Raw genomic sequence first — 21462 nt, 5'->3', positions numbered from 1 at the left:
TGTAGGGTCTAGGGTGTAGTGTATTAGTATAAAGGGTTTAGTGTGTAGGGTCTAGGGTGTAGTGTATAAGGGGTTTAGTGTGTAGGGTCTAGGGTGTAGTGTATTAGTATAAAGGGTTTAGTGTGTAGGGTCTAGGGTGTAGTGTATTAGTATAAGGGGTGTAGGGCCCCAACCTAACAAAATCCTTTTCATTATATTTTATTGTTTGACATAAAAGTCTGTAAAACACAAAGCAGCTCCAATTGATTTTAATTTAGTAAATCTACTTATTCCCAGTGTATTAGGTCCAGTTTATTAGGTACACCTCCCACCAAAATGGTTCGCTCCTACAGACAGTGAGTCACGTGGTCCTGGCTTGTTATAAAAAGCAGGCAGACAGGCATCAAGGCATTCAGTTACTGTTTGATTGAAAATTGTATTGGCCTAAAACATGTGATTTAAGCGATTTCGAACGTGGTATGATCGTCGGAGGTGTTGTAATGGTGTGGGGAATGTTTTACTGGCACACGGTAGGTCCCTTGATACCAATTGAGCAACGTTTCCATTCCCCCAAAGAATTTAGGCTGTTCTGAAAGCAAAGAGTCCGACTAGGTACTAGATGGGTGTACCTAATGAACTGGCAACTACGTGTATGTGATTCTTACAAAGGTTTGAAATGATTGTGTTTTAGTCCAATATTATATCTGTTTGGGCTTCTTGAGGTCAATTTGCAGTCTACAAATGATTTGTAATTATGTTCCTGTCTGAATCTAGTTGATGATCTCTGGTGTAAGGGTCTAATGTGTACTGTACCTGACAGCACCAGCGCAGGTAGAGACTCCTCAAAGAAGACATGGTGGACAGGTAACCTAGACCTGTATCTGTAATCCTCACACATCTGGAGAGAGAGAGAGAGGGAGGGGGGAGAGAAAGGGGGGAGAGAGAGAGACAGAGAGAGAGAGAGAGGGGGGAGGAGAGAGAGAGATAGAGAGAGAGGGAGAGATAGAGAGAGAGGGAGAGAGAGAGACAGAGGGAGAGACAGAGAGAGAGAGAGAGAGAGAGAGAGAGAGAGAGAGAGAGAGAGAGAGAGGGAGAGAGAGAGACAGAGAGAGAGACAGAGACAGAGACAGAGAGAGAGAGAGAGAGAGAGAGAGAGAGAGAGAGAGAGAGAGAGAGAGAGAGAGAGAGAGAGACAGAGAGACAGAGGGAGAGACAGAGAGAGAGAGAGAGAGAGAGAGAGACAGAGAGAGACAGAGACAGAGACAGAGAGAGAGAGAGAGACAGAGGGAGAGACAGAGAGAGAGAGAGAGACAGAGGGAGAGACAGAGAGAGAGAGAGAGAGAGAGAGAGAGAGAGAGACAGAGGGAGAGACAGAGAGAGAGAGAGAGAGAGAGAGAGAGAGAGAGAGAGAGAGAGAGAGAGAGAGAGAGAGAGAGAGAGAGAGAGAGAGAGAGAGAGAGACAGAGAGAGAGAGAGAGAGAGAGAGAGAGACAGAGAGACAGAGAGAGAGAGAGACAGAGGGAGAGACAGACAGAGAGAGAGAGAGACAGAGGGAGAGACAGACAGAGAGAGAGAGAGAGACAGAGAGAGAGAGAGACAGAGGGAGAGAGAGAGAGAGAGAGAGAGAGAGAGAGAGAGAGAGAGAGAGAGAGGGAGAGAGAGAGAGAGAGAGAGAGAGAGAGAGAGAGAGAGAGAGAGAGACAGAGAGAGAGAGAGAGAGAGAGAGAGAGGGAGAGAGAGAGACAGAGAGAGAGAGAGAGAGACAGAGAGAGAGACAGAGAGAGAGAGAGAGAGAGAGAGAGAGAGAGAGAGAGAGAGAGAGAGAGAGAGAGAGACAGAGAGAGAGAGAGAGAGAGAGAGAGAGAGAGAGAGACAGAGAGACAGAGAGAGAGAGAGAGAGAGAGAGAGAGAGAGAGAGAGAGAGAGAGAGAGAGAGAGAGAGAGAGAGAGAGAGAGAGAGAGAGTGACCATAATGATACTTTTCATACTATACTGGTTTTCTTTCTGAAATAACTGTACTCAGCAGATCCCAGACCCCCCCACCACACACACTATACTACTACCTGCTATACTCCACACTACTATACTACACCCTATACCCTACTATACTCCACACTACTATACTACACACTATACTCTATACTCTATACTACATACTATACTCTACTCTACTATACTATACTATACTACACATTACACTACACTATACTCTCACCTGTCCAGTACCAGCTCCTCTAGTTTGTGGAGGTCACAGGCGATGTACTCCAGGGCCATGTCAGTGATGCGTGGGCACCAGGAGAGGTCCAGGCTCCGCAGCTTCCTCAGGTTCTCTGCTACCAGCTCCACCCCATCATCAGTGATTTTAGAGCAGCCTGACAGGCTCAGAGCCGTGAGGTTGGGCAGGCTGTGGACCATGTTAACCACACCATGGTTGGTGATCTCCCAACACGAGTGGAGACGCAGCGTGTGAGTGGTGTAGCCCTGAGGGGGAGGGAGGGAGGGAGGGAGGGAGGGAGGGGGGGAGGGAGGGAGGGAGGGAGGGGGGGAGAGAGAGAGAGACAGGGAGAGAGAGAGAGAGAATGAGGTTTAGGATTATATCTCTGAACTCATCATGAGAGGATCAATGGGGGCCCCTCCGGCCGGTAGGGGAACTGATCTGCAGGCCTACAGAGAGGACGGAGAGAGGGGGAAGGGAAGACGTGTGTGTGTGTGTGTACCAGTACGCGCGTGCTCTCTATAACAGTGTAGGATTGTAACCTACCTGTTTGGCTGTGAAGTAAGCCATGGCTGTGTCGGTTACGTGGTAGGCCTGCAGGCTGAGCTCTGACAGGTTGGGCAGTAGCTGTGAGATGGCAGCGATGGCGTCGTCCGCTACGTTGATACAGTCGCTGACGCTGAGCGAGGTGAGCCGTGCGTTCAGGCTGGACCACAGACCGGCCTCCGTGAAGTCATTACAACCGGCCAACTCCAGGTGCATCAGACCCTGCATCTGTTCCAGCATCACCTACACACACCAGACAACACACTGAGATTACACAATACACACACACCTATCCAGCATTACCTACACACACCACAGACAACACACTGAGATTACACAATACACACACCCCTATCCAGCATCACCTACACACACACACCTATCCAGCATCACCTACACACAAACCAGACAACACACTGAGATTACACAATACACACACCTATCCAGCATCACCTACACACACCACAGAGAACACACTGATATTACACAATACACACACACCTATCCAGCATCACCTACACACACCAGAGAACACACTGAGATTACACAATACACACACACCTATCCAGCATCACCTACACACACACCAGACAACACACTGAGATTCCACAATACACACACCTATCCAGCATCAACTACACACACCAGACAACACACTGAGATTACACAATAAACACACCCCTATCCAGCATCACCTAAACACACACCTATCCAGCATCACCTACACACAAACCAGACAACACACTGAGATTACACAATACACACACCTATCCAGCATCACACACACACACACACACACACACACACACACCACAGAGAACACAATGAGATTACACAGTACACACCCCCCTAACCAGCATCACCTACACACACACCACAGAGAACACACTGAGATTACACAATACACACACACACCTATCCAGCATCACCTACACACACACACACACACACACACAACATATATTACACAATACACACACACCACAGAGAACACACTGAGATTACACAATACACACCCCTATCCAGCATCACCTACACACACACCACAGACAACACACTGAGATTACACAATACACACACACCTATCCAGCATCACCTACACACACACACCACAGAGAACACACACTGAGTTTAAAGAATACACACACACCTATCCAGCATCACCTACACACACACCTATCCAGCATCACCTACACACACCACTGAGTTTACAGAATACACACACACCTATCCGGCATCACCTATACACACACACACACCACAGAGAACACACACTGAGTTTACAACGATATAACTCTGATACAACTCTGATACAACTCTGATACAACTCGGATATAACTGATACAACTCTGATACAACTCTGATATAACTCTGATACAACTCTGATACAACTCTGATACAACTGATACAATTCTGATACAACTCGGATATAACTGATACAACTCTGATACAACTCTGATATAACTCTGATATAACTCTGATACAACTCTGATACAACTCTGATACAACTCTGATACAACTCTGATATAACTCTGATACAACTCTGATACAACTCGGATATAACTGATACAACTCGAATACAACTGATATAACTGATATAACTCAGATATAACTGATATAACTGATATAACTGATATAACTGATACAACTCTAATACAACTCGGATAACTGATACAACTCGGATACAACTGATATAACTGATATAACTCAGATATAACTGATATAACTGATATAACTCAGATATAACTGATATAACTCGGATATAACTCGGATATAACTGATATAACTGATATAACTCAGATATAACTGATATAACTCATATATAACTGATATAACTCGGATATAACTGATATAACTGATATAACTCAGATATAACTGATATAACTTGGATATAACTGATATAACTCAGATATAACTGATATAACTCGGATATAACTGATATAACTCAGATATAACTGATATAACGGATATAACTGATATAATTGATATAACTCGGATTTAACTGATATAATTTAGATATAACTGATATAACTGATATAACTCAGATATAACTGATATAACTGATATAACTCTGATATAACTCGGATATAACTCGGATATAACTGATATAACTGATATAACTCAGATATAACTGTGATACTAAAGTGTATTTGGAAGGTATTCAGACCCCTTGACTTTTTCCACATTTTGTTACATTACAGCCTTATTCTAATATTGATTAAATTGTTTTTTTCCCCTCATCAACCTACACACAATACCCCATAATGACGAAGCAAAAACAGGTTTTTAGACATTTTCGCAAATGTATTAAAAATCAGCGCTCTGGAGCAGGTTTTCATCAAGGATCTCTCTGTACTTTGCTCCGTTCATCTTTCCCTCCATCCTGACTAGTCTCCCAGTCCCTGCAGGTAAAAAACATTTCCACAGCATGATGCTGCCACCACCATGCTTCACTGTAGGTTATGGAGCCAGGTCTCCTCTAGACGTGACACTTGGCATTCAGGCCAAAGAGTTCAATCTTGGTTTCATCAGACGAGAGAATCTTGTTTCTCATGGTCTGAGAGTCCTTTAGATGCCTTTTGGAAAACTCCAAGCGGGCTGTCATGTGCCTTTTACTGAGGAGTGGCTTCCATCTGGCCACTCTACCAATCAGGGCTGATTGGTGGAGTGCTGCACAGATGGTTCTCCTATCTCCACAGAGGAAATCTATCAGAGTGACCATCGGGTTCTTGGTCACCTCCCTGACCAAGGCCCTTCTTCCCCGATTGCTCAGTTTGGCCGGGCGGCCAGCCCTAGGAAGAGTCTTGGTGGTTCCAATCTTCTTCCATTTAAGAATGATGGAGGCCATTGTGTTCTTGGGGACCTTCAATGCCGCAGAAATGTTTTGGTACTCTTCCCCAGATCTGTGCCTCGACACAATCCTGTCTCTGAGCTGTACGGACAATTCCTTCGACCTCATGGCTTGGTTTTTACTCTGACATGCACTGTCAACTGTGGGACCTTATATACACAGGTGTGTGCCTTTCCAAATCATGACCAATCATCTGAATTTACCACAGGTGGACTCCAATCAAGTTGTAGAAACATCTCAAGGATGATCAATGGAAACAGGATGCACCTGAGCTCAATTTCGAGTCTCATAGCAAAGGGTCTGAATACTTATGTAAATAAGGTATTTCTGTTTATTTCTTTTGAATACATTTGCAAAAATTTCTAAAAAGCTTTTTTATTTTATTTAACCTTTATTTAACAAGGCAGGTCAGTTAAGAACAAATTATTATTTACAATGACGGCCTAGGAACTGTGGGTTAACTGCCTTGTTCAGGGGCAGAACAACAGATTTTTACCTCGTCAGCTCGGGGACTCGATCTTGCAACCTTTCAGTTACTAGTCCAACGCTCTTACCACTAGGCTACCCTGCCGCACCATTAGTCATTATGGGCTATTGTGTGTAGATTGATGAGGATTTAGAAAAAAAACAATTTTAGAAACGTGGAAAAAGTCAAGGGGTCTGAATACTTTCTGAAGGCACTGTAACTCTAAGGTCTCACTCGGATCAGCAGTAGATGCCAGGTATTGCACGCTAGACATTTAAAGGTAATTTCCGATTGAGCCGACAAAATGCAGCGTTTATCTGTGAATGCAGTCTCCGCTAAAGTGGGAACATTACCTTTAAATGGTGCAATAGTGGACAAAGTGCAATTGGGGATTGAATCCTAAGCCTAAGTGATTTAAATCAACTCAATGCCTGTTTATCCTCCAACGGTCATGTTCAAACTACGGACCAGGAGCCTCATCCGGTACCATACTTCCTGTGACTCTGAACGTCAGCTCATCTCATCGACAACACAACTTCCTGTTACTCTGAACGTCAGCTCATCTCATCAACAACACAACTTCCTGTTACTCTGAACGTCAGCTCATCTCTTCGACAACACAACTTCCTGTGACTCTGAACGTCAGCTCATCTCATCAACAACACAACTTCCTGTGACTCTGAACGTCAGCTCATCTCATCAACAACACAACTTCCTGTGACTCTGAATGTCAGCTCATCTCATCAACAACATAACTTCCTGTGACTCTGAACGTCAGCTCAGCTCATCTCATCAACAACACAACTTCCTGTGACTCTGAACGTCAGCTCATCTCATCGACAACACAACTTCCTGTGACTCTGAACGTCAGCTCATCTCATCAACAACACAACATCCTGTGACTCTGAACGTCAGCTCATCTCATCAACAACACAACTTCCTGTGACTGAATGTCAGCTCATCTCATCAACAACACAACTTCCTGTGACTCTGAACGTCAGCTCATCAACAACACAACTTCCTGTGACTCTGAACGTCAGCTCATCTCATCAACAACACAACATCCTGTGACTCTGAACGTCAGCTCATCTCATCAACAACACAACTTCCTGTGACTCTGAACGTCAGCTCATCTCATCGACAACACAACTTCCTGTGACTCTGAACGTCAGCTCATCTCATCAACAACACAACATCCTGTGACTCTGAACGTCAGCTCATCTCATCAACAACACAACTTCCTGTGACTGAATGTCAGCTCATCTCATCAACAACACAACTTCCTGTGACTCTGAACGTCAGCTCATCAACAACACAACTTCCTGTGACTCTGAACGTCAGCTCATCTCATCAACAACACAACATCCTGTGACTCTGAACGTCAGCTCATCTCATCAACAACACAACTTCCTGTGACTCTGAACGTCAGCTCATCTCATCAACAACACAACCACAACAATGTCCCTGACAATAAGGTGCACAATATACTGTAAGGTCGACATGTTCCCCTTTCGCAAAGACCTCTGCGCTATGAACTAACTCAAGAGGCAACCTTCTAAATAACCGGGGCTCCAATACTGAACCTCACAATTGTGTTGAATGTGGCCTGTTAAATCGCACTGTAACTACAACATAAATCACTCAGCAGATTACAGTGGGGCAAAAAAGTATTTAGTCAGCCACCAATTGTGCAAGTTCTCCCACTTAAAAAGATGAGAGAGGTCATTTTTATCATAGGTAGACTTCAACTATGACAGACAAAATGAGAAAAAAAATCCAGAAAATCACATTGTAGGATTTTTTATGAATTTATTAATGAACAACACCACCACAGTAGTCCACATTCACAACACCAACACAGTAGTCCATATTCACAACACCACAGTAGTCCATACTCACAACAACACAGTAGTCCATACTCACAACAACACAGTAGTCCATACTCACAACACCACCACAGTAGTCCATACTCACAACAACACCACAGTAGTCCATACTCACATCACCACAGTAGTCCATACTCACAACAACACAGTAGTCCATACTCACAACAACACAGTAGTCCATACTCACAACACCACCACAGTAGTCCTCACAACAACACCACAGTAGTCCATACTCACAACAACACAGTAGTCCAAATTCACAACAACACAGTAGTCCATACTAACAACAACACCACAGTAATCCATACTAACAACAACACAGTAGTCCATACTCACAACAACACCACAGTAGTCCATACTCACAACACCACCACAGTAGTCCATACTCACAACAACACCACAGTAGTGCATACTCACAACACCACAGTAGTGCATACTCACAACACCACCACAGTAGTCCATACTCACAACACCACCACAGTAGTCCATACTCACAACACCACCACAGTAGTCCATACTCACAACAACACCACAGTAGTCCATACTCACAACAACACCACAGTAGTCCATACTCACAACAACACCACAGTAGTCCATACTCACAACAACACCACAGTAGTCCATACTCACAACAACACCACAGTAGTCCATACTCACAACAACACCACAGTAGTCCATACTCACAACAACACCACAGTAGTCCATACTCACAACAACACCACAGTAGTCCATACTCACAACAACGCCACAGTAGTCCATATTCACAACAACACAGTAGTCCATACTCACAACACCACCACAGTAGTCCATACTCACAACACCACGACAGTAGTCCATACTCACAACACCACAGTACTCCATACTCACAACACCACAGTAGTCCATACTAACAGCAACACCACAGTAATCCATACAACAACACAGTAGTCCATACTCACAACACCACAGTAGTCCATACTCACAGCTCCACCACAGTAGTCCATACTCACAACAACACCACAGTAGTCCATACTCACAACAACACCACAGTAATCCATACTCACAACACCACCACAGTAGTCCATACTCACAACACCACCACAGTAGTCCATACTCACAACACCACCACAGTAGTCCATACTCACAACACCACAGTAGTCCATACTCACAACACCACAGTAGTCCATACTCACAACACCACAGTAGTCCATACTCACAGCTCCACCACAGTAGTCCATACTCACAACAACACCACAGTAGTCCATACTCACAACAACACCACAGTAGTCCATACTCACAACAACACCACAGTAGTCCATACTCACAACACCACCACAGTAGTCCATACTCACAACACCACCACAGTAGTCCATACTCACAACACCACAGTAGTCCATACTCACAACACCACAGTAGTCCATACTCACAACACCACAGTAGTCCATATTCACAACTCCACCACAGTAGTCCATATTCACAACACCACCACAGTAGTCCATACTCACAACAACACCACAGTAGTCCATATTCACAACTCCACCACAGTAGTCCATACTCACAACAACACCACAGTAGTCCATACTCACAACACCACAGTAGTCCATATTCACAACTCCACCACAGTAGTCCATACTCACAACACCACAACCTTTTCTCCCTCGGTGATGCTGTGTTTACAGAGACGATCAGAAACTCAGCTATGCTATTGTTATTATAATAGACAATGGTTGGATTGCATCTTACAGCACACTGCACTCCTGTGACATCTCACGTTTCACAGAGACTCATGTTCATTCTACTCACTCTATCGATTGTTTACCTGCTGGGGATAAACATTCCACAGATCTAGGACCAGCTCACCAGCCTCAAACACTAACCTTAACCATTAACCATTCTAATAGAATATCTCTCCTCTCTCTGTCCCATGATCATGTGACCAGTGAGCAAGGTCATGTGATGTGACATTCCACATTCCATGTGATCCCCGGTGACCTAGTTGACATGGTGCCCAGCTACAGCGGAATCCAGCTCGCCCGGTGACTGTTACTAGGTTACGCAGCGGTGGGGTGGCAGGCTTTCCTGAGTTCAGGGAGTGCATTGTGTTGATATTGATGCTGAGGATTAACAAAAGTAACACGTTAAATTACTTTAAAGTAACACGGTATATTACTATAAAGTATTGCGTTATATTACTATATAGTATTGCGTTATATTACTATAAAGTAACACGTTATATTACTATAAAGTATTGTGTTATATTACTATATAGTATTGTGTTATATTACTATAAAGTAACACGGTATATTACTATAAAGTATTGCGTTATATTACTATATAGTATTGCGTTATATTACTATAAAGTAACACGTTATATTACTATAAAGTAACACGTTATATTACTATAAAGTATTGTGTTATATTACTATAAAGTAAGGTGTTATATTACTATAAAGTAACATGTTATATTACTATAAAGTAACATGTTATATTACTATAAAGAAACATGTTATATTACTATAAAGTATTGCGTTATATTACTATAAAGTAAGGTGTTATATTACTATAAAGTATTGCGTTATATTACTATAAAGTAAGGTGTTATATTACTATAAAGTATTGCGTTATATTACTATAAAGTAAGGTGTTATATTACTATAAAGTATTGTGTTATATTACTATAAAGTATTGTGTTATATTACTATAAAGTATTGTGTTATATTACTATAAAGTATTGTGTTATATTACTATAAAGTATTGTGTTATATTACTATAAAGTATTGTGTTATATTACTATAAAGTATTGTGTTATATTACTATAAAGTATTGTGTTATATTACTATAAAGTATTGTGTTATATTACTATAAAGAAACATGTTATATTACTATATGTAGGACTAATGGAAGCTACATCTACTGTAGGACTAATGGAAGCTCCATCTACTGTAGGACTAATGGAAGCTCCATCTACTGTAGGACTAATGGAAGCTCCATCTACTGTAGGACTAATGGAAGCTACATGTACTGTAGGACTAATGGAAGCTACATCTACTGTAGGACTAATGGAAGCTACATCTACTGTAGGACTAATGGAAGCTACATCTACTGTAGGACTAATGGAATCTACATCTACTGTCGGACTAATGGAAGCCACATCTACTGTAGGACTAATGGAAGCTACATCTACTGTCGGACTAATGGAAGCCACATCTACTGTAGGACTAATGGAAGCTACATCTACTGTAGGACTAATGGAAGCTCCATCTACTGTAGGACTAATGGAAGCTCCATCTACTGTAGGACTAATGGAAGCTCCATCTACTGTAGGACTAATGGAAGCTACATCTACTGTAGGACTAATGGAAGCTCCATCTACTGTAGGACTAATGGAAGCTCCATCTACTGTAGGACTAATGGAAGCTCCATCTACTGTAGGACTAATGGAAGCTACATCTACTGTAGGACTAATGGAAGCTACATCTACTGTAGGACTAATGGAAGCTACATGTACTGTAGGACTAATGGAAGCTACATCTACTGTAGGACTAATGGAAGCTAAATGTACTGTAAGACTAATGGAAGCTACATCTACTGTAGGACTAATGGAAGCTACATCTACTGTAGGACTAATGGAAGCTACATCTACTGTAGGACTAATGGAAGTTACATGTACTGTAGGACTAATGAAAGCTCCATCTACTGTCGGACTAATGGAAGCCACATCTACTGTAAGACTAATGGAAGCTACATCTACTGTAGGACTAATGGAAGCTCCATCTACTGTAGGACTAATGGAAGCTACATCTACTGTAGGACTAATGGAAGCTACATCTACTGTAGGACTAATGGAAGCTACATCTACTGTAGGACTAATGGAAGCTCCATCTACTGTAGGACTAATGGAAGCTACATCTACTGTAGGACTAATGGACGCTACATCTACTGTAGGACTAATGGAAGCTACATGTACTGTAGGACTAATGGAAGCTACATCTACTGTAGGACTAATGGAAGCTACATCTACTGTAGGACTAATGGAAGCTACATCTACTGTAGGACTAATGGAAGCTACATCTACTGTAGGACTAATGGAAGCTACATGTACTGTAGGACTAATGGAAGCTACATCTACTGTAGGACTAATGGAAGCTACATGTACTGTAGGACTAATGGAAGCTACATGTACTGTAGGACTAATGGAAGCTACATCTACTGTAGGACTAATGGAAGCTACATGTACTGTAAGACTAATGGAAGCTACATCTACTGTAGGACTAATGGAAGCTACATCTACTGTAGGACTAATGGAAGCTACATCTACTGTAGGACTAATGGAAGCTACATCTACTGTAGGACTAATGGAAGCTCCATGTACTGTAGGACTAATGGAAGCTCCATCTACTGTAGGACTAATGGAAGCTACATCTACTGTAGGACTAATGGGAGCTCCATCTACTGTAGGACTAATGGAAGCTCCATCTACTGTAGGACTAATGGAAGCTACATCTACTGTAGGACTAATGGAAGCTCCATCTACTGTAGGACTAATGGAAGCTACATCTACTGTAGGACTAATGGGAGCTCCATCTACTGTAGGACTAATGGAAGCTCCATCTACTGTAGGACTAATGGAAGCTACATGTACTGTCGGACTAATGGAAGCTCCATCTACTGTAGGACACATTGAGTACACATTGTTGATTCCCGCTGGGGTCATCCATATGAAATAGCATGCACACACTACACGCTTTTTCCCTCAGGGTCTCTCGGACGTTTCACAGTTTCACTGTAGCCCTGAACTAGCTCACTTGATTGAAGTAGTCAAGGGCTTGATGATTAGTTGATGATTCGTTTATGATTAGTTGATGATTAGTTGACCAGTTGAATCAGCTGCTAGCTGTGGAATAGTTTAAATCCATGGACAGGCTTGTCCCCAAGGAGAGGTTGTAGAAAGGCTGTGCTAAATGGCATGTTTGTGTTCACATGACTGTAACTATATAAGAACCCTCCGTGCCCGGCATCCTACCCCCACCTTCCCTATCCTACCACCAGGACCCCCTCAACCCCCTGGGACCCTTGCCTACCACAGCTTCTCTCCTGGGTCCAGACCTGGAGTCACAGCCCCCTGACGGCCCTCAACCCCATGGGACCCTTGCCTACCACAGCTTCTCTCCTGGGTCCAGACCTGGAGTCACAGCCCCCTGACGGCCCTCAACCCCCTGGGACCCTTGCCCACCACAGCTTCTCTCCTGGGACCCTTGCCCACCACAGCTTCTCCCCTGGGTCCCTTGCCCACCACAGCTTCTCTCCTGGGTCCCTTGCCCACCGCAGCTTCTCTCCTGGGACCCTTGCCTACCACAGCTTCTCTCCTGGGACCCTTGCCCACCACAGCTTCTCTCCTGGGACCCTTGCCCACCTCAGCTTCTCTCCTGGGACCCTTGCCTACCACAGCTTCTCTCCTGGGACCCTTGCCCACCACAGCTTCTCTCCTGGGACCCTTGCCCACCACAGCTTCTCTCCTGGGACCCTTGCCTACCACAGCTTCTCTCCTGGGACCCTTGCCCACCACAGCTTCTCTCCTGGGACCCTTGCCTACCGCAGCTTCTCTCCTGGGACCCTTGCCTACCACAGCTTCTCTCCTGGGTTCAGACCTGGAGTCACAGCCCGCTGACGGCCCTCAACCCCCTGGGACCCTTGCCTACCACAGCTTCTGTCCTGGGACCCTTGCCTACCACAGCTTCTCTCCTGGGACCCTTGCCCACCGCAGCTTCTCTCCTGGGTCCAGACCTGGACCACAGCCCGCTGACAGTAAATACAGTGGGGGGAAACAGTATTTAGTCAGCCACCAATTGTGCAAGTTCTCCCACTTAAAAAGATGAGAGAGGCCTGTAATTTCCATCATGGGTACAGTTCAACTATGACAGACAAAATGAGGGAAAGAAAATCCAGAAAACCACATTGTAGGATTTTTTTAATGAATTTATTTGTACCTATGATGAAAATTACAGGCCTCTCTCATCTTTTTAAGTAGGAGAACTTGCACAATTGGTGGCTGACTAAATACGTTTTTTTGCCCCCCACTGTATATATATATATATGACAATGACTCACCTCCAGGCCTGCGTCTGTAATGGTGGACCTCTTCAGACTGACCGACTTCACCCCCTTCTTGGACAAGGGGTAGTTATCAATGAACTCACAGATGTCCAGGTCTGAAACTCCCACCAGACAGAACGCCTGGAACCCCCTGAGAGCGAAGGCCTGCAGGCTGACAAACTCCTTGTCTCCGCCGGGGAGCAGGGCGTACAGCTCCTTGGCGTGGAGGATGGGCGTGACACCCTCCCAGAACTTAGACTGGTACAGCACTTTCCTCCAGGTCCTACACACCTGGGCCAGGACACACTTCTCAGCCGTGGTGAAATACCACAGCAGCCTGTTGAGCAGCTTCTCATCCAGGGCCAGCTGGCGCTCCAGGGGCGGCAGAAGGGCCAGAGGCAGGGTGAGGGGAAGGTGAGGCTTGGGGAAGGTGAGGGGGACCTGGCGCAGCGGGGGTTTGAGGGCCATCAGGGGGCTGTGGTCCAGGTCTGGACCCAGGAGAGAGGGACCCAGGGGGTTGAGGGGGTCCAGGTGGTAGGGTAGGGAAGGCGGGGGTAGGATGCCGGGCACGGAGGAGGACTGGCACAGGCGGTTCTTGGCGGCGGGCGTGCCCTTGGTGATGCTGGCGCTGCCCAAACCGTTGGGCTGAGGGGGGAGCTTGACCATGCCGTTCCTCGGGACACACGGAGACTTGAGCTCGCTGGGGGTCGACATGTTCAACATTGGGAACCTAGGAGGAGGGAGAAAGAATTAATACATGGTAAACATTGGATCAGAGAGAGAGAGGGGGGGGGGGGGGTAGTGATCTGGCCCTCATACCATCATTGGCTACCTAATCATCGCCGGCTTCCAATTGGCTCATTCATCTCATTCATCTCCCCTTCCACTATTCACCAGGTTGTTGCTGTGACTGAGAATGTGTTGTCAGTCAACTTACCTGGTTAAATAAAACATCTATTTAACACATCGTCTATGGACCTGCCTGTCTGTCACTCAAGGGACTGAGTAGATAAACACCACTGGGCAGTTCTTATGTAGATAGCTGAGCCGCAGACTACTGTGTTTCCCAAAAACCTGCGTGCTTGATGTTGGAGAGCCTCGCTCTTATGTACAATATAGCCTGCACAGAAACAGACACGATTTCTGGGCAAACAAAGCATTATTTTTCGTTTGAATAATTCACAGAACACTTGGCGACACTCCCTTGGCAGGCTTGCACTGGAAATAGAACAGAGCGGTTGTTTATAGTGGCAGAGGCCTATATCTAAGCAAGCATCCCTACTAGGCTAGCCTACAATATTACGTAATGCCGATGGCACAGTAGCACAGCAGTAAGTTACAATGGGACGTGTTTACTCTGAATAAAGATACCAAGGCCAAACGTAAACAGTTTAAATCGATGGCCGACGCGGAGAGGTGTAACGTTTGCGCCTGATCAACAATCATCGCAGATAAAATAAACTCTATGCATCCTTCATTGTCAAAACCTTCAGATGCAGTCGGCATCATTATTCATATCGACAAAATATACAATTAATAGCATTCCCGTCATCAAATAGTGTCTATGACTGCCGACAGTAACCCAGGCTATAGGCTTCACCATCAGACGTTAGCCTTGGGCTTTTACAAACGGATCGAATATTAAACCCATTTCACTCTGCTTGTGATCGGTCCAATATTCGGTCTGTGCTGCACGCAACACATATCGGTGTAATAGAGCTGAACGGGGAATAAGCGATGCGGCAGCAGAAAAGCTAACCGAAGGAAGGGATGGCTATTCTCCCGTCCCTTCTCGTCCTCTCTCTCTCTCTCTCTCTCCCTCCCTCCCGCTCTCTCGCACCGCTAAACAACAAAAAAAATACCATTGCAGTGCTCCGGCCAGCATGAATCTGCATTGCACTGCTCTTACCTTTAAACTGAACCCCGTCACCTCCCCCGGTTGACCCGAAGCCTCGCAAGTCTTTCACCAAACGGAGCTCTATTTTATCGCCCGCATCACCATACTACCAGCAGCATCCACAGGGAATGGCGGAGAGCGGGGGATGTTATTGAATTGTTGTAGCTACGACGCGATGCGAATCGTTTGAAAGGTGCATCATTTTGTATCGGAAGCGACGAGGACAGAATAAGAGGGAATATGCGTGAAATCGGGACGATGTGTTGTCCTGTGTTGTTTGTTTCATCGGCGCATCATTCCACGGTGTCAGCGGATATAAATATGTGGTGCGTTCGAATCAGTGTCGGAAAGAGAGAGAGAGGGAACGAGAACCCTGTAAATAGAAACCAACATGACATCGCCTGGCTCACTGACATCAGCGGAACTCAACAGAGGAGGAGAGGAAGAGAGGAGGCTGAGGCGGTACTCTCTCTCTTTCTTTCGTTCTCTCTCTCTCAATTCAATTTCAGTTCAAAATGTTTCCCATGCTTTATTGGCATGGGAAACATGTGTTTACATTGCCTGAGCAATTGAATTGAACAAAAATGAGAACACAAAAAAGGATTAAAATTTAACAGTAAACATTTAACTCCCAAATGTTCGAAAAAGATCAAGACATTTCAAGTGTTATATATTATCAGTAATGTTTTAGCAATGTGCAAATAGTTGTAGTACGAATAGTAGGGGAAGATAAATAAACAGATTCATATTGGTGGTATTTACTCTCTCTCTCTCTCTGTCTCTCTCTCTCCCTCTCTCCGTCTCTCTCTGTCTCTCTCCCTCTCTCTGTCTCTCTGTCTCTGTCTCTCTGTCTCTGTCTCTCTCCCTCTCTCCCCCCCCCCCCCCCATCTGTCTCTCTCCCCACCTCTCTTTCTCTCGCTCAAAGGAGCCCGGGGTGCACCAAACACCCCAACAACAAATCATTCATTCACCCCCACTGAATGACTCATAACCCTAACCTATACTGCACTGAACGACTCATAACCCTAACCTATACTGCACTGAACGACTCATAACCCTAACCTATACTGCACTGAACGACTCATAACCCTAACCTATACTGCACTGAACGACTCATAACCCTAACCCATACTGCACTGAACGACTCATAACCCTAACCTATACTGCACTGAACGACTCATAACCCTAACCCATACTGCACTGAACGACTCATAACCCTAACCTATACTGCACTGAATGACTCATAACCCTAACCTATACTGCACTGAACGACTCATAACCCTAACCTATACTGCACTGAACGACTCATAACCCTAACCTATACTGCACTGAACGACTCATAACCCTAACCTATACTGCACTGAACGACTCATAACCCTAACCCATACTGCACTGAACGACTCATAACCCTAACCTATACTGCACTGAACGACTCATAACCCTAACCCATACTGCACTGAACGACTCATAACCCTAACCTATACTGCACTGAACGACTCATAACCCTAACCCATACTGCACTGAACGACTCATAACCCTAACCTATACTGCACTGAACGACTCATAACCCTAACCAATACTGCACTGAACGACTCATAACCCTAACCTACACTGAACGACTCATAACCCTAACCTATACTGCACTGAACGACTCATAACCCTAACCTATACTGCACTGAACGACTCATAACCCTAACCTATACTGCACTGAACAACTCATAACACTAAACCATACTGCACTGAACGACTCATAACCCTAACCTATACTGCACTGAACGACTCATAACCCTAACCTACACTGCACTGAACGACTCATAACCCTAACCTATACTGCACCGAACGACTCATAACCCTAACCTACACTGCACTGAACGACTCATAACCCTAACCTATACTGAACGACTCATAACCCTAACCTATACTGAACGACTCATAACCCTAACCTATACTGCACTGAACAACTCATAACCCTAACCTACACTGCACTGAACGACTCATAACCCTAACCAATACTGCACTGAACGACTCATAACCCTAACCTATACTGAACGACTCATAACCCTAACCTATACTGAACGACTCATAACCCTAACCTATACTGCACTGAACAACTCATAACCCTAACCTACACTGCACTGAACGACTCATAACCCTAACCTATACTGAACAACTCATAACCCTAACCTATACTGAACGACTCATAACCCTAACCTATACTGAACGACTCATAACCCTAACCTATACTGAACGACTCATAACCCTAACCTATACTGAACGACTCATAACCCTAACCTATACTGCACTGTGGTCTAACATGAAGATACATCCGTCCAACTGTACACAAGGTCCAACAGCAATGGGACTTTCCTTTAGCCTACCATTCCCTCTGAAAGACACATAGGCCTACAGCCTACTAATAATGATTACCATTCCCTCTGAAAGACACATAGGCCTACAGCCTACTAATAATGATTACCATTCCCTCTGAAAGACACATAGGCCTACAGCCTACTAATAATGATTACCATTCCCTCTGAAAGACACATAGGCCTACAGCCTACTAATAATGATTACCATTCCCTCTGAAAGACACATAGGCCTACAGCCTACTAATAATGATTACCATTCCCTCTGAAAGACACATAGGCCTACAGCCTACTAATAATGATTACCATTCCCTCTGAAAGACACATAGGCCTACAGCCTACTAATAATGATTACCATTCCCTCTGAAAGACACATAGGCCTACAGCCTACTAATAATGATTACCATTCCCTCTGAAAGACACATAGGCCTACAGCCTACTAATAATGATTACCATACCCTCTGAAAGACACATAGGCCTACAGCCTACTAATAATGATTGCCATTCCCTCTGAAAGACACATAGGCCTACAGCCTACTAATAATGATTACCATTCCCTCTGAAAGACACATAGGCCTACAGCCTACTAATAATGATTACCATTCCCTCTGAAAGACACATAGGCCTACAGCCTACTAATAATGATTACCATTCCCTCTGAAAGACACATAGGCCTACAGCCTACTAATAATGATTACCATTCCCTCTGAAAGACACATAGGCCTACAGCCTACTAATAATGATTGCCATTGCCTCTATTTGACTGTCTGGCAAAAATAAGCCTATATTTTCTGTTAAAAGCCTGGCTGCCAGTCTAGCTGCCTGTCTGGCCTGTACATGTAGGCACTCAGCCAAATACAGTATGCTTTTAATTGGCATTGCTACGGAATGGCCTGCAACATGTATCACACCGCAATAGCTAACTACATGTTTACCAGCAAGGGAAGTGAACGATTTGGGTCCACAGAGTAGATCTATTACTGACTATCAACTCATAACACAGAGTAGATCTATTACTGACTATCAACTCATAACACATCTCAAACACAGAGTAGATCTATTACTGAGTATCAACTCATAACACATCTCAAACACAGAGTAGATCTATTACTGAGTATCAACTCATAGCACATCTCATAACACAGAGTAGATCTATTACTGAGTATCAACTCATAACACAGAGAAGATCTATTACTGACTATCAACTCATAACACAGAGTAGATCTATTACTGAGCATCAACTCATAACACATCTCAAACACAGAGTAGATCTATTACTGACTATCAACTCATAACAAAGAGTAGATCTATTACTGACTATCAACTCATAACACAGAGTAGATCTATTACTGACTATCAACTCATAACACATCTCAAACACAGAGTAGATCTATTACTGAGTATCAAATCATAACACATCTCAAACACAGAGTAGATCTATTACCGAGTATCATCTCAAAACACAGAGTAGATCTATTACTGACTATCAACTCATAACACAGAGTAGATATATTACTGAGTATCAACTCATAACACATCTCAAACACAGAGTAGATCTATTACCGAGTATCATCTCAAAACACAGAGTAGATCTATTACTGACTATCAACTCATAACACATCTCATAACACAGAGTAGATCTATTACTGAGTATCAACTCATAAAACAGAGTAGATCTATTACTGACTATCAACTCATAACACATCTCAAAACACAGAGTAGATCTATTACCGAGTATCATCTCAAAACACAGAGTAGATCTATTACTGACTATCAACTCATAACACAACTCATAACACAGAGTAGATCTATTACTGAGTATCAACTCATCACACAGAGTAGATCTATTACTGAGTATCAACTCATAACACAGAGTAGATCTATTACTGACTATCAACTCATAACACAGAGTAGATATATTACTGAGTATCAACTCATAGCACATCTCATAACACAGAGTAGATCTATTACTGACTATCAACTGATAACACATCTCATAACACAGAGTAGATCTATTACTGAGTATCAACTCATACCACAGAGTAGATCTATTACTGACTATCAACTCATAACACATCTCATAACACAGAGTAGATCTATTACTGAGTATCAACTCATAAAACAGAGTAGATCTATTACTGACTATCAACTCATAACACATCTCAAAACACAGAGTAGATCTATTACCGAGTATCATCTCAAAACACAGAGTAGATCTATTACTGACTATCAACTCATAACACAACTCATAACACAGAGTAGATCTATTACTGAGTATCAACTCATAACACAGAGTAGATCTATTACTGAGTATCAACTCATAACACAGAGTAGATCTATTACTGACTATCAACTCATAACACAGAGTAGATATATTACTGAGTATCAACTCATAGCACATCTCATAACACAGAGTAGATCTATTACTGACTATCAACTGATAACACATCTCATAACACAGAGTAGATCTATTACTGAGTATCAACTCATAACACAGAGTAGATATATTACTGAGTGTCAACTCATAGCACATCTCATAACACAGAGTAGATCTATTACTGAGTATCAACTCATAACACATCTTAAAACACAGAGTAGATCTATTACTGAGTATCAACTCATAACACATCTTAAAACACAGAGTAGATCTATTACTGAGTATCAACTCATAGCACATCTCATAACACAGAGTAAGATCTATTACTGAGTATCAACTCATAACACAGAGAAGATCTATTACTGACTATCAACTCATAACACATCTCAAACACAGAGTAGATCTATTACCGAGTATCATCTAAAAAAACACAGAGTAGATCTATTACTGACTATCAACTCATAACACATCTCAAACACAGAGTAGATTTATTACTGAGTATCAACTCATAACACAGAGTAGATCTATTACTGAGTATCAACTCATAACACAGAGTAGATCTATTACTGACTATCAACTCATAACACATCTCAAACACAGAGTAGATTTATTACTGAGTATCAACTCATAACACAGAGTAGATTTATTACTGAGTATCAACTCATAACACAGAGTAGATCTATTACTGAGTATCAACTCATAACACAGAGTAGATCTATTACTGACTATCAACTCATAACACAGAGTAGATCTATTACTGAGTATCAACTCATAACACAGAGTAGATCTATTACTGACTATCAACTC

General features: G+C 43.4%; 1 protein-coding gene across 2 annotated transcripts in view; it reads right to left on the bottom strand.

Moving 5' to 3' along the window:
• Positions 1-21462, bottom strand: part of LOC139405230 (F-box/LRR-repeat protein 16-like) — an 81548-nt gene that overhangs the window by 15631 nt on the left and 44455 nt on the right. Inside the window, exons 1-5 of one of the 2 annotated variants that reach the window (XM_071147666.1) lie at positions 15925-16227; positions 14031-14745; positions 2741-2983; positions 2195-2460; positions 793-877 (exon numbers count right to left, since the gene is read on the bottom strand). In XM_071147666.1, coding sequence (XP_071003767.1) covers positions 793-877; positions 2195-2460; positions 2741-2983; positions 14031-14738 — 1302 coding nt within the window. In that variant the 5' untranslated portion in view covers positions 14739-14745; positions 15925-16227. Of the gene's footprint in view, positions 1-792; positions 878-2194; positions 2461-2740; positions 2984-14030; positions 14746-15924; positions 16228-21462 lie in introns of those variants that run through there. The other variant, XM_071147667.1, reaches the window with a different exon arrangement.

The sequence above is a fragment of the Oncorhynchus clarkii genome, unplaced genomic scaffold (assembly GCF_045791955.1).
Source record: "Oncorhynchus clarkii lewisi isolate Uvic-CL-2024 unplaced genomic scaffold, UVic_Ocla_1.0 unplaced_contig_3130_pilon_pilon, whole genome shotgun sequence".
NCBI classification, from domain to species: Eukaryota; Metazoa; Chordata; class Actinopteri; order Salmoniformes; family Salmonidae; genus Oncorhynchus; species Oncorhynchus clarkii.
The sequence above is the reverse complement of the archived record's forward strand: the minus strand, read 5'-3'. Positions and strand labels throughout refer to the sequence as shown.